This window comes from Chaetodon trifascialis, chromosome 5 (assembly GCF_039877785.1).
Source record: "Chaetodon trifascialis isolate fChaTrf1 chromosome 5, fChaTrf1.hap1, whole genome shotgun sequence".
NCBI lineage: Eukaryota > Metazoa > Chordata > Actinopteri > Chaetodontiformes > Chaetodontidae > Chaetodon > Chaetodon trifascialis.
Genome location: NC_092060.1, coordinates 27,723,866 through 27,738,741, shown reverse-complemented (window position 1 = coordinate 27,738,741; position 14,876 = coordinate 27,723,866). Strand labels below are relative to the sequence as shown.

General features: G+C 43.5%; 1 protein-coding gene across 1 annotated transcript; it reads left to right on the top strand.

The window, feature by feature from the left end:
- The first annotated feature begins 804 nt into the window (after positions 1-804).
- Positions 805-14,350, top strand: LOC139330891 (putative golgin subfamily A member 6-like protein 19). The gene is made up of 8 exons (XM_070962072.1): positions 805-1,371; positions 2,396-2,553; positions 4,535-4,791; positions 5,884-5,971; positions 7,221-7,333; positions 8,169-8,321; positions 8,571-8,661; positions 13,428-14,350. Exons 1-8 carry the CDS (start codon positions 1,281-1,283, stop codon positions 13,464-13,466), a joined length of 990 nt encoding a protein of 329 aa, XP_070818173.1. The 5' UTR covers positions 805-1,280; the 3' UTR covers positions 13,467-14,350.
- Positions 14,351-14,876: the final 526 nt, after the last annotated feature.

The following is a 14,876-nucleotide window of genomic DNA, read 5'->3' as shown; positions in this document are numbered from 1 at the left end:
GCGGCTGTGACAGGAGGCTGCTGTACGGACACATAATGAATGACAACACGGCTGTAATTATATCAAACATGTCTTCATAGTACAAGCACACTATGGTGTTGCTACAGGTTTAAATACTGCTTAAAAATACTAAATAGGGTGACTGAAAGCGTTACCAAGAACTAGATGCAGGGGTGTTTATTTAGCACTTTTAACTTGAGCAATTTCCCACAAATTTGTTCTTTTAAAGTTGGCAAAAAACTTTGCTTTGTCTCCCTCTGCTGGCATCAAATCTGATGCAGCAGCAGGTGAAGTTCTGCAGTCAGACACCGTCGACACCTTTCTGAGGAGAGAGAAGAGGAAGAGTGAGGTGAGAAAACAGCTTCTGTCCATGTTTGACACCAACGAGCCACAACCTCACAGTCAGCAGTGAGGGCACTTTAAAAGTAACGCCTCAGTAACTGTTACCACTTAACATCATTCGTTGTACTTTACAGGCTTAATACTACAAGTGCACAACCTTCTGTACATTTCCTGTGTCTAATTTGCTTCTAGTGTCAAGCTGGAAAACAAAAAGTATTCCATAAACCATCATGATGCTAAACCAGTGAAGCTCAAGTAGTAATGAAGAAATCTTGAGGATGCATTATTATCTTCAGATTAACAAAATCACTACTGATGTATTTGTTATGGTGATGATTGAAATGGTTGAATTCTGCATCCAGCTGCACAGACGATCGCAGGATGCAGGGACACACACCTGATACATAAAATACAGCATGTTATTAAATGCCAGTGGTATTTTCCTCATGGATCTCTTATGCAGTCGTGTATTTAAAAGTACTAACCTGAGGCTGCTGCTATAAAAACACCCGCCTGCTAGATACAGCACGCCCGCCTCGGCTCTCTCCTGCAGTGCTCGCCGCCTCGGGGCAGGATTTCAGAACCACATTTGCGTATAACAGACCAAACCTTCAATTTATACACGAAACAAGTCACAGAAAAGACATCAGGCCTGAACACACACACACACACACACACACACACACAGAAACACACACCAGCAGCACGCCTCGCCTCCGTGTTATGAAAACAGAAGCTTGGATTAATGCTTAAACTTGCCCTCTGTAGGTGCGTCTTCTGTAAGACACACAGACTTCATGAACAGAGTGTGAAATATTAAAGGAAATGTGCGCACCACGTCCTGTCTGACCAGACGGGACGCACCCGCCCTGCCCTAAGGATCATGGGAAGGTGGAAGAAGCTTTAGGCTGGAGAGAGCAGTTCAGACGCAGAGGAGCATGAGGAGGTTTTTCCGGGCCCACAGGGACGAAGACTACAGTCAGATCCAGTATCTGACGGCCAAGTGCACCCGCCTGGCTCACGATAAAGGTAAGCCAGGGAGGTCAAGACTTTGACCTCTGAGAATAAAGTTAAACATTTACGTTTTACTGGAGCATACAGCTTCAGGCTTGGCTGTGGTGTTCATGTCTCCTCTTCCTCTTCAACAGCTTTTACTGACTTCACTTGAGGCACCAATAAGTAACTTATGGCTGACTATTATCCAAAATGACAAGGTTGCAAAGTCCCAGATGTTACACTCCACTGTATTGAGTATTGTAATCTAATGAAATACAATATATGCGTCTCTGGTTGTGTTTGTTTTGATGCTGTCAGGGTTAATCAGGAAGAAAAGACACATCCTGTGGAAACTGCTACAGCACACCTTAGTGACAGTAACCCATTATAAGTTCACTGAGTCAGTTTGAGCACCTCCACTTCTTAAACAACCACGCCGCACCGCTTCCAGAGACTTCCATAATCATGTCCCATTAAACTTTAAAGACTGGTCCGACAGCTGCCAACCATCAGAGTCTAATTTAAATGTGCACACGCGATTAAAACTGCCCGTTTGTCAAGAGTTTCTTTGTTAAGGAGCAGATTTTCAGCGTAAGAGCAGAACATTCAGTTAAAACTGAACGATAAAACACAACATGTAACAGAAAAGACGAGGAGAAGAATAAAAAAAGAGAGAAATCTGACCTCCATCAACCTCTGCTGATGACCAGGAGCAGATCCAAGAGAAATGTGTGTGAAGGGATATGAGGGACACTTCTTTCCCACATGAGCGCAGTGATGAGGTGATAGGAGTGTGGGAATGCCTTCAAACTCCAAAGAGAGCAACGTTTTGCCAGAAGTGTCAGCAGCTGACATACAACCCTGCATTTAAAGTGTTATGGTTTAAAACATGATGGTTATTTTATGCTGCGGGCAGTGAAAGAAGTACTTTTTCATTACCTTTCATTAAAACACGTCCAAGTGGCTCGTGTTCAGCAGATCTTCAGTTTTAATGAAATTCATGCAGCTTGGGTTGAGCGGTCCGGCCTGACTTTGGTTCTGCTCTCTGTGGCTGCAGCGCTGCTCGACGGGGAGCTCCTGTTAGCCAGAGACCATGAGAGGAGGCTGCAGAGCGAGCTGGAAGCCGCCGCCGCTCGACTCCACCAGCAGGAGCAGCTGAACATGGAGCTCAGGATGGAACAGGACCAGCTCATCGGCAGGATCTGCCAGCAGCAGGTGAGGCGCCAGAGGCCGAGCTGCTCTGTACGAAAGACAGAAATAATCCTGCTGTTTGACTTTTACAGGTCATTTAGATCTTAAAGCAGCTGTAATCAAAACTTTCTATAACACAATGGATCAAATGACTGTGTATATGAAAGGACTCACACAGGTAATTAAAGTTATCACCGAGCTCAGCAGTTTCCTCTCTCAAAAGTGCATTTTAGCATCTTTCAGCACATTGTTTTGGTTGTTTCTTGCTGCTCTAAAAAAAAGCTATAAAAACTGACTGTAAACTACCTGCTCAGCACTAAACAGCAGTTAGCGGAGCATTGAGCAGCTAAAAATTTAGCTAAACAAGTTTGCTGTATTAACTTAAGAAGTCATTATCAGCAGTAGGTGATTTGAGGGTGGGTGAGGGGGTAGAGAGGGGTGAGAGAGTGCAGGGGCAGAGGGGTTGTTTAGGTGACACAAACCTATGGCGCCGACCACGGCTCTGGACTAGCAGTCTGTCTGCTGTGGACTGATGAATCCACGGTGCTGTCCGTGGTGCTGGAGTCGCAGACGGATTCAGAATTGTGCCCTTTTCTCTCTTTCCAGCCTTTCGTCTTGGATCTATAATATCTCCAAACTAGATATTATAAGTACTCAATTCTATACTATATTGCAGCCTATGTAGTCTATAGAGTAGCGTCGCCTTCATGATCAAAGTGAAAAGTAGTAATTTGTAGTTGTGTAGAGTGAGAGCATCATAGAGACACATTCTTCTGTCAATCTGATGCATTTAAGTCCAGCACTCTCCTTTTTGCTCCATTTTAGTCTCCAGCAACTCACAGCTAATGCTAGCAGCTAACTAGCATTGGCTACCTTTTTCACCAGCTAGGTTTTGTCTGCTGTTTGGTGCTGGAGAGGTGCCATACGGCGGGTTTATCACAGCTTCTTGTTTTTTCCTGAACAAGCTGCCTGCTCCTGTTGGGAACGAGATGGCTGATAGCGCTGAGGCCGAACCAGACAGCAAATGTGCCGTAAAACCCAAAATGAGTTTAAAAAAGCCTAAAAGCTTCACGGGCTGCAGAGTTAGCTGATAAATCTCTGTTGGTTCGTCGCTGTGAAAGACTCCTTTCACCTAATCACGCTTCCCAAAATGGCATTCAGCCCTGCTTTAACCTCAGCTGTTGATGCTGCAATTAGAGTCTTGTACTTCCAAATCAGAGTGATTTTTTAAATTTGTGTCTTTTCACCTTGTAGTGTTTAACCTCATTACAATCCTGTAATTTAAATCCACATAGGCACGACCTTTACAGCAGACCACCTGTGCTGCAATTACTGAAATTACGCTGGAATTAGGCTACCAGTAAGTGCCAGTCTTACTGTAAATGTGGTTACCAACCGTTTTTGGGTTTTTGGCTCCTCGGCTCAGGTTGGATAGGCATGAGCTATGAGCTGTGAGCAGTTTAACCAAAGAGAGACTTTATTCTTTTCTTTAACTGTTTATCTCAACTCTTTGAGGCTGGAGCCAGTGAAAAATTAATTTTGTTTGGAAGAAAAAGGCTGCTGTTCTCTTCTGCAACCATTAATCACCTTTTCTCTTTGCTCCTCGTACTTTTGGATTATTTCAGTAGCTGATCACATTAAGACCTTTTTCAAATGCAGATATTTAGGAATCGGATGTTTGACTGAAGGTGTGCAGGTTCTCAGCAGCGCCCTCCTCCACATTTATGCTGTTTAATTAGGAGCTCAGTGGTATTTGGAGAGTGTGACTCACTCACTTTCCCCCCACAGATTTGTTAGAGCATCAGGTTTGGGCTTGTCACAAACTCTTTCACCAACAGGTGTGAGTACACTTTGTTCAGGTTCATTTTACTGTGATGAGGACGTCTCCTGGGAGACCTCAAAAGGTCGAGAAGTATTGAGTAATAATCAGTATTCACATGTACATGGCTGCATATTTGTCAGATTAGATGAAGCTATTACCCCCCCCCCCCCCCCCCCCCCCCAGGACCTGGTGGACGTGCTGCAGCAGCGTGTGGTCCTCCTGGTGGATGAGAGCTCCCGGGACGGGGAGCTGCTGCAGCAGGTCGGCTCGGAGCTGCTGTGTCTGCAGAGCTCCGAGGTGAAGCTGGAGGGCCTGGTGGAGGAGCTGCACGCTGAGGCCCAGCGCAGAGCTGCGGTGGCAGAGAGCCTTCAGGCAGAGCTGCACGCTGAGGCCCAGCGCAGACTTGTGCTGACGGAGAGCCTGCATGCAGAGCTCCACAGGTAGGCAGAGAGAGAGGATGAAATGTAACACAGGGGTTGGAGTCACAGTGTATGGTACATCAGTATATGGTGCTAATAAAAGTGTAGCACAAACCTTTACTGTGCCGCAGACCACGTTGAATTGCTGATGGTCTGGTTTAAACACATTCCTCCATGCTCCACCCAGCTGTTAAAACCGAGCAAAATGTAAAAATGAACATTAACCCAGATAAGGCCGCATGCAGACTAAGAAAAGAAACATTCAGATTAATAATAAAAAAAACACTATGTTTGATTACCATCTGCAGCAAACTGAAGCCAAGTGAAGCTGTCAGCAGCTGCTCTGCAAACCCACAGAGAAGAACTTCATCTCAAACTGTTGTCTCAAGACTGAATGAAAACATGGAGCTCGGACCTGCGATTTGAAGTCAGCAGAAACGCAGTCGTCCTCAATCTGCTGACTTTAAATCCCTGTGGAGAGCTGGCTTAATGCCAGCATACGTTATCACATTATGAGTGCGGGCCCGCATGTCAGAAGATGAAAGAAACCTTAACGTGAACAGAGAGGTCCCAAATGTTAAATGCACTGATACAATCATGGAAATTAATCTCATTTGCTAGTCTGTGGCAGAGAAGCCGAGGGTTGAAATGGAAATCCAGATGAATAGATAAATCTGTGGAAGACACACCTGTTAAAACATTCAAAAATAAGGAACGTTATTTAAGTTAAGAGCAAGCAAAGCACCAAACAGTCGTATATTGCACTGTAACATAAAACCTTTTAAATGAAAAGTCTTCATGCTGCTCCTTTTTTTCTTTCATTTTCTATCAGCGATTGTTTCCAGAAGTAAAGTTAAAAAGTAAAGTATTAAAGTTTCTTCTCATTTCCACGGGTTAAAACAATAATAATCAGATGGATGGAGCTCCAACATGTGCCAGAGTGGCAACATGTAAAAATCATCATATAAAGTCAATTAAAGGTCAATTTAAATAGTTTTTAGCCAAGAAGCTTCCAGACACGACACTGACAACTTCAGCCAAATGAAACTTAAGTGACTAAAGTGACTAAAGTGACGAGATGTTAAAAAATCCTTTTGTGTTTGTCACCAACAGTAAGACGATGGAGCTGGAGGAGCTGCGAGACACCAACGAAAGGCTGACGGAGAAGCTGAAGGAGTTACGCGCCGCTCATCAGAAGGAGGTGAGGAAGCAAAGTTTGGGACAGAAACATGCAGAGATGAATGCAGCTCTGCCTCGTCGAGGGTCTTAGAAACACATCTCTTCTTCTTCTTCTAGTGTTTTTCCACTAATCAATAATAATATCAAACAGACATCCCTGCATCAATTCATCTGCTGATTATTTTCTAGATTAACCGATTGATAATTTGGTCTGTTACATAAGAACAAATGAAGAAATTCCAATTTTTGATGGATCTCAAGTATGAAACAAAAAGGGAACCAGTCAAAGTCAAAGTGCCTGTGATGTGTAATGTTCTTTAAGTTCAAAATGTAAAAGTACTCCTTATGCAGAGTGTCCCATTTCAGAATAATGTATATCATATTTATATATATTAGATTATGCTCCAAAACGCCCTGCTGCTCAGTGGCTGTAATGTCACTTTTGTCCAGCAGATGTCAGGATTGGACACTTTGTTAAACTCTGCTTGGTCTCTACTGGTTGAGCATAAATAGATAAATAACAGACCTTTAATGGTTTTATAATGAATGTGGAGTATTTCTCTTTGTCAAACTCGCAGCCAAATCCTCCAGAAATAATGCAGCACAACATCCTCCCTCTGCCAGCTCCTCCAATCAGAAGTAATGGATTAACGCCGTCCTTTCTTTTCTCAGGCTAGTTGAGGTCGGTGTGTCAGCGAGCCAGTTAAAGCCAGTGCTGCTGCATTTTGAACAATTAATTTCATGAAACATAAAACCTCAAGGTTCAAATTTATGTTGTGGAGCCAAATTTTAAAAACTACAACCACCCCAGAGGACGTTGCTGGCAGCGGGTTTGTATTAATGTCCATTGAATCTGGGCATTAGTGAAACATTCCTACTCACTGTCAGGATTTTTTTGTTTACACTTGGCCACAAAGACTCACTCCCTCGCTGGCCCCTGTTTCAACCAGTCCATCAAACAGCAAACAATCCACGTCTGCAATTATCTCCCCGACGAGACAGCTGCACAAGTCCAAGAGAACAAAACAACAGACCGCCCTGTCAGTGAGAAACGTAATGAGAACATTTATTTGTGGTGGATCAAGTCGGTGAATTACTGTGAAAGTCCTGGGAGTCGGAGATTAAGTCCGACTGCACTCGCTCATCTTTCCAGATGACGGCGGTGAGTTCAGGAGCCGTCAGTCACACGCACCACAATCAACCTGCCTTCTTGTTGTCTCCATCACATCCTGTCTGAGGGGGAAGTAAAGTGATGCTGTGTTGTCTTTGAGGTGAGGGAGCTGCAGCAGGAGAACGAGGGCAGTCTGGGGAAACTGCAGGAGACGGCGGAGCAGTTTGAGTGGCTCTGTCAGCAGCAGCGCTACTGGATGTGCTGTGTCAAAAGGTCGGTATTTTCTCCCTGAGGTTGATCAAAGCGACTTCTACAATCACACACAGCAAGTGATAAACGAGAGCCGATGGAGAGAACTTCCCTTTGTGCCTTCAAATCCACTTATTCACTTTCCTGGTGACTCCAAAACAAAAGCTTCTAGCATGTGACTTGTTTTTTAGCACTTCTACAAGTTAAACAAGAGAGAACAGAGCGTGTTAATCAATGAGCTTTAGAGATGCAGTTGTGGGAGACTTGTTTTACATCTCGAAAGAGCCATTTGCAGTCTTTATGCTAAGCTAGGCTAAGCTAACCAGCAACTGTCAGTAGCTATATATTTGAACATGGAGTCAATCTTCTCATGTGACTCCCGGCGAGAAGACAAATCATAGAAAATGAGGACTATTGTTAGGTAACAGGAATACGATGCAGTGTATGTATGTGTGTGTTTTTAATTTACAGTGGGAGACAAACATGTGCAGGCTTTAAGAATGAAAGCTATGAACTCAGCATTGGAAAGTAGAAGCTCTTCCACAGAATGTAAAACAGGTTCGCTCACAGGCATTCACCTCCTCACGGTGCTGAGCTTTGCTTCTTGCTACTAAACAGGGTTAATCTGATTTCTGGGCAGCGATTCATCCTACAGACTTCCAAATGCAGCCGAGACTTACTGCGTGTTGCTGCTTCCTTTTTAGTTTAATGAGACACTCCCTCACTGTGATTTGCACCTTCAACATCTGAGTTTGCTCAAAGGAAGAGACGCAGGATGCAGGCGTGCACATCCAGGCTGCAGGGGTGAAACCCTTCTTCAACTGCTCAGCTGGTCACTAGAACAAACGTATTTCCACAGGTTCAAAGACTGCCTGATGGAGGACAGAGAAGCTCTGCTGCGACAGGTCAGCATGTTGGAGAAGAAGGCTGAGAAGCTGAAGAAGAGCTTACATGATGACGGTCCCACACAGAGCGTCCTCTGTCCCCTGCAGGACTCTGAATGCTGTGACAGGTAATGCTGAACAGGGAGGAGTGGATGAGACAGACAGGCAGATAACACACTGTACACAAATCACTGTGATAAAGCTGCACGTCTGACAGCAGATTTCAGCTCTGCAGTGCTTTTAAGAAACTCCCGCTGGGCCTGAAAGAAAGAACCAAATTCCTCCTCATCTTGCATCATTTTTGCACATTACACTTTGGCCCACCCCGACTCGCTTTCCAGTACAATGTGAATTTACAACGTCCTTTGTGTTTGAAGCAGTATAACATCGTGGGACGCAGATGCAGAGGCTGACCTGGAGCCTCAGATGGAGAAGTCAAACACGCTGTATGAGGAGCTCTTTAACCAGGTACCAGCTTCATTTTCTGCCTCTGAACGCTCTATGCTGCACGGCTACAAACGGCAAAGGTCTCATTGCGTTTGCGTTTTCTTTGTTAGGCGACGTAAATGTTCTCTAAATGTCAGAGTGCACCGGCTCCAGTTTTGAAATCTTTGGGTGGGAGATGTGCAAACTTCAGGGGTGAAATATTAGAGATTTATTAGGGAGGGCTAATATTCATCTGAGCATCGTTGCCAAGCCTCAGAGGAGTTGCTGTGCTGTCAGTTCTTCCAGAAATTAGAGGTACGTGTTGAACCAAGGCGGCTGTGTTTTTCTGTCTTCTGCAGGCTGATACAAGTAAAGAGGCTTTCAGGTACCTGTAGGGGTCACTGAAAGCTCTTTGGCAACCAAACACCGAGCCATAACGCTCCATGTGCAGCCATTAATTTTCAACATTTATTTGATTTATTGTTTTGTCTATAAAATGTCGGAAAATACTGAAAGATGCAGACCAAGTATTCAAATTCCTTGTTTTATTGGAGTAACTGTCCAAAAACCCAAAGATGTTCAGTTTACTATCATACATGAAGAAGAAAAGCAACAAATCCTTACGTCTGAGGTTGACATTTACGCTGGAAAAACTATCAATATGTCATCAAAAAGTTGCCAGTTTTCTTTCAATCAACTAATCATTGCATGATGATGTGGAGGTTCTTAAAAGAAACCTGCAAAAATCCAGTTGCTCGTTGGTTCTCTGTGTTTTACTACAACCCTCGGATGAACCTTTATTTTAAGAGCGGCCGCTTCTATATTAAAACATTTCTGGATGGAAGACAAGGACTGATCTGAAGACTGAAGTAGAAGAAAAAAACAGGGCTAATATTCAACTGGCTGCGACTGCCAGTCACCACAGGGGCTGACATCCAGCCAGAACTCGAAACTTCATGAATACTTCTTGCAGAGTCTCATCTTTGGTTTTTGCCTTTCAAAGGTTGCCTTTATGCCCTCATTGTATAACTGCTGAGCGTTTCTTAAAGAGATCAGACACTGACAGCACGTCCCTCAGCTTTTCAGGTACAAGGTCTCATTCAGTCGAGTGTTTTGTACACAAATCCATCCACCCGACCTCCTTCTTACAGAGTATGAACTTAACGTTTCTACTGTGCATTAAAACAGCTATAATCGATATTTTAATACTAACGATATTTGTGATGTGACTCCTGGTGATAAACCTAATTTCAGCTCGTTGTTCATCTGTCTGGCTGCAAAGTTCCTGTTCTGGTTCGCTCTCACAGTTCTTATATTGTCCTTTTCTGCCGTCACAGGCAGCTCAAGAGCCAGATATTTCCTTCAGAGGGTGGTGGAGACCAAAACTGAGCTAAAATTGAAGTGAATATTTGACTTACGTTGATCGGGTGGCTGATAATGCTCCTCTGTAACTGCTTGGCAACTTAAAATTAATATGTCAGTGTGTCCACCTCCTTCAGGTTTATTTCACTTTACCTACTGGCTACAGTTAATTTAAACTTTAGAAGAGACCAGTGATTAAAATGATTGGGCTATTGTTTAAAAATCTCTGCGTCAGTGGAGACGAGTTCAGATCTCGGGGGTGAAATATTAGAAATCCAAGAGCTTATTTTCATCTGGGCACGGCTGCCAGTCCACAGTGGGCTTGTTGTGGTGCCAGCATTTAAAACCGCTCCAGGGAACTGGAGTCTCATCACTGCTTTTATTTTGTCTGTCTGCTGAGCATTTTAAGAAAGACGGACGGTGTGCAGCAGTTTGAGGAGACGACACTGCCATACCACCCAGCAGCCACCAGGGGGCACATAAACCAAGTATGAGCAGAAGCTTTGATCCAAAGCGACGTACATGAATTCATTTTAATTATGTGTTTTAAAACACAGGAATTTATTATAGAATTCAGAATAAATGCTAAGAATGAGTAGAAAGCAATAAAAAACAATGCTATGAAATGAGATTTTAAAAAACATTTAACAATTTTTTTTGCTTCAATAATAATAACAGCATAATTAGCAGCTTGTTTGCGTTTCACTCCATTTTTCTCTTTAGTTTGAACTAAAATATTTTATGACCTCTTCCTGTTTCAATAGGTCTTTTCTTACTTACTTTTCTGTAAACTGGGACGATCAGCGTGTTTTTTCAGGTGGGAGCGCACAGATTTTTAGGAACTTTGTGCAATAAAATTGGATGAAAAATCTACAAACTTCAATAAAAATTATGATCCTTAACAAGAATTCCAGTATATTACAACTTGAGTCATATTTTTGTATTTTTTGGCAAATCTGCTCATCAGTAAAAACAATGCACTCAAAAAGTTCATTGTGGGGGATCTTTACATGTCGTAAAGACGGTGGAAGAGAAGATCTCCTGAGCAACGACGGATTGTTAACACTTTGATGTTCTCACTCTGGTTTTGCCCCGCTGGGACTTTATCGCGGTGATGTCACCGTGTTTCCAGATCTCAGCAATTACTGAGTGAGTAAAATGTTATCATAACCCAAATTATGGCTAAAACTACAAAACTGAGACTCAATTTGAAAGGGTGGATAAACGAATATGCCAGAGACTTATTCTCTCAATTCATGAGATGCTTCTAATGTCAAAAGTAAACGAGCTCTGATGGTTATTTGATGTATTTATATAATAATAGAGGGGCCTCGTCAGAGAGGGATCACACTGTACCTCTTCTCACTGTTTTTGATGAAGCTTTTAGGGTTAAGGTGCTGCAGCTGCTTTTGGATTGGGATCCTATGCCTTCAGAGCAACCGGTTCAGTCTCAAAGTCTCTGGATCAGAGACAAGTGCACATCTCAGGGGTGAAATAGAAATTCAAAACACAGAGATATTCATCTGGAGAGGGCTGCCAGTCCCCCGTGGACTTGTCGGGCTGCCAGAACATTCTTAAAACTGATTCTTCATGGGCACTGGAGTCTAATCAGTATTTTAGTTTTTCTGTCTGCCTGCTTTAAAAAGTTCGATGGCTTTGAGGAACTTTAGATCACAAAGCCATTTTGCAATCAAACAGGAACCCCGCGATGTCCCACAAAGAGCCTCCCGGGAGCGCTCACCAATCCTGACAGGATCCGAAACGCTTCATCTTCCAGGAGGATTTTTCATTGCAAAGAACCCAAAAGGTGCTCGCTTTGGGATTTTCAAAAGCTCCCACATCTTCAGAGTGACACGTTCAGTGTTTTAAAACCTGTGGATAAGAGGAAGCCTGACAGACAGAACATAAGGCTGATACTCGTGTGCTGCCAGTCCCCAGAGGAGCTGCCGTGCTGCCAAAGCCTTGAGAGTTCGCTGATACTTTCTGGGCACCGGAGTCACATCGGGCCTTTTCTCTGTCTGTCGGCTGCACGTGGCTTCCTCCCAAGCCGCCCGGGTCCTCTTCCAAAGCAGCAGAGAGATGACTAATAATGACTGGAGGGAGGTGATTGCCTCTGTGCTTCATTCCCCTCACCTCTCACAGGCTCTGCAATGCATTTCTCGGGATAATTATTCTGATTGAGTGCAGATGATGCAGGGTGCTTTTTTTTTTCAGCCCCGGCGGAGCTCAGAGAGGGAGGAAAAGTAGCTGGAGGAGCGGGGATCGCCGGAGACGTGGAGGAAACAGCCATGATATAACACATTAGCAGCCTTGTCATGATTTATATAAAGTGCAGATTCACATTCTGTTGACATGAGGATCATTCTTAGTTGCTAAAGAGATAAAATCCAAATAGATAAAAACAGAGTGGTGGGAGTGCATCCATACATCCGAGTTAAAACTGGGCTAAATCTGGTTCAAAGGTAATACTTGTTTTAGTGTTTTATGTTACTCAACTCCTTCAGGAGGACCACCCTTTCCCTTTGGATTCAGCTCATACCTTCACTATTGGTAGATTTTACATTACGCTGGCCAAACATTTGATTACTGAGGTTTCACTTACGAGCTAGCATGCGTTTGGCTACAACAAGCTAACAGCTAAGTCAAGGGTTTGCCTCATTCGTCACCTCAGCGCTCTGTAAATTACTCAGGGGTTTGGTAATTCCCAGAAATTAAGTACAAAGTTGAAACCTCAGTTTATTACCTACTACAACGAGCAGCAGGTTGCACCTTCAAAAACGTTTTTGTGATCTCACAGGAAACATAAACTCAATGAAGCTAGCGAGGAGGAGCACAGTCTTTGTTGCGTATACCCACGTACCCTTTAGAGGGTCGTGGGGAGCTGGACTGTGGGAGGAAACATCTGGATAAAAAGGTTTTGAACCCAGAACCTTCTTCTTTACCCCATGTTTTTTATCATTCAGGGCAAAAAGTAGTCAAATATGAGATGACAAAATATGGTTGAATCTCAGTGCACTGAGAGCTGAGGTTATTGTACAGAGACGACTCAGTGAGTCGGACTCACTCAACAGTTCTGACTTTCTTTAACAAATCAGCCTGAAGACCTGCAGAAACCAAACCCGCAGCACACTCCAGCATAGTTGTTTCAACAGCCTTTTCATTAACTACTCCAGCGGAGTTCGAGCCAACATCCAAACTGCATTTTCCTAACAGTTGATATATAGTCACTGATGTGCTGTTGGAGCAACAGCTATATAACGTAATTTAAAAAACATGCACTTTTCAGCCAAATGAAGCCCAGTTTTAACCTTGATATCTACATGTTTTTGACCTGCCATTACTCCGCTTACTGGGACGTCTCTCTCTGTCCGATTTCCCTTCTTGCACATTCCGAATGTTTATTGCTTTTGGTCATCTTCACTTACAGTTTATTTTTCTGTCCTCAGGCAGGGAGCCCTATCAACGGATACCAAAAACCTCCTTGAGGACAGAAGCCTGGAGCCTGGACTCGTCTCCTTTTTCTCTTCTCACCTTCTGCAAACCAGAAGATAACTACTAGATGTTTGTGTGTGTGGTTAGCTTTGTGGAGAGCGTCCCAGTCATTGTCAAAAAGCTTGGAAAAACATACCTGTGGAACCATACATTGGCTCTTTTTCTTCCACTATTGTTCACTTGTCTTGAAAAGAATCTGCTCTCCTGATTTATGACTGAATTAAACACTGTACACTTTGCTCCTGCCCTCCTCTCTCTTAGACACATGCACATCACATGTGCTGCGAAAGTCACATTTTCCTCTAATTGTCCATTATTTAGACCTTGCAATCGACAGCGCTAACAAGAGCAAAAGCACCTGCGAACGCTCTCTTTTGTTGTCCTGCCAACGCGTCCTCACAGCAGCAGCTGGTGTGCAGAGGAAACAACAAACGTGTTGTTAAGACCAGAATGAAGCCCCACCGATCGTTCCCTCATTGACAGTCTGGTACACCTCACATCTCCTCACTTGGCTTTCACTTGTCCACAACGATCTAAACAGCATGTGAGGTGACACTGGATCAGACTAATGACGCCGATTCAGCGGCGTCGTCATATCTGAACCTTTCTGTACGAAGCAGACAAATCAGACGCCTGCAGGGTCTCCGGCTGCAGGTTTAGCTTACCAACATCCTCCTGTGCATCGATGCACTTATTCTTTTCATTACATTATATTTCCAACAATGTGTGACTGCTCTATTAAAGTGTGGATTTTAAAAGTTACGTGAATATGAAATTCAATTGCATTGACATTTTAACGTTTGCTGCCGGTTTGAATGCAACACACTCAAAGCAGACTGACTGACTGCACCCTGTCGCTCACTTTCCGATGTCACGCCACGCCGTTGGTATAGAAGTTCAAGTGACTGACAAAGAGTTTGGGATGTCTTTCTTCTTTTCACATTAACAAAACAATAAAATGTTCAAACGTTCACTGTCAACGCGCTGAATCAGTTTCCCTGCAGTGTGAGAGCTGTAGACTCCAAAACAGCTTTGTTATGAACTCCTGGCAACTAAAAACATGAGTGATGTTTTCATGGTCATCTTCAGGCGCTTCAGCACTCTCGGCTAAGGTCAGGAAAAGATTATGGTTTTCATTAAATGCTGAGAAAGTCAACATGGAGGAGAAGCAGGAAAAACAGGATGCGCTGCTTTTGTTAAATATTTAACAAAACCACAAACTTTTTCCTAACCTCAATCAATCACTTTAATCTAATAGCCTGAGTTAAGAACACATGGGATGCAAATTCTGGTCTCAGGTGTCCAAGTCCTGTATTTAAAATCCAAAACATCTACCTTTAAAAAAGGTCATCTTAAAGGTAGAGGCGTTGGATTATACACGACTTTAAAGTGACAATCAATAC

Excerpts from the sequence above, each read along its gene's own strand:
- LOC139330891 (XM_070962072.1), top strand. The coding sequence starts at position 1,281 with ATGAGGAGGTTTTTCCGGGCCCACAGGGACGAAGACTACAGTCAGATC. Across the intron at positions 2,554-4,534 it reads GCAGGATCTGCCAGCAGCAG|GACCTGGTGGACGTGCTGCA; the intron begins GTGAGGCGCCAG and ends CCCCCCCCCCAG. Across the intron at positions 4,792-5,883 it reads CTGCATGCAGAGCTCCACAG|TAAGACGATGGAGCTGGAGG; the intron begins GTAGGCAGAGAG and ends TGTCACCAACAG.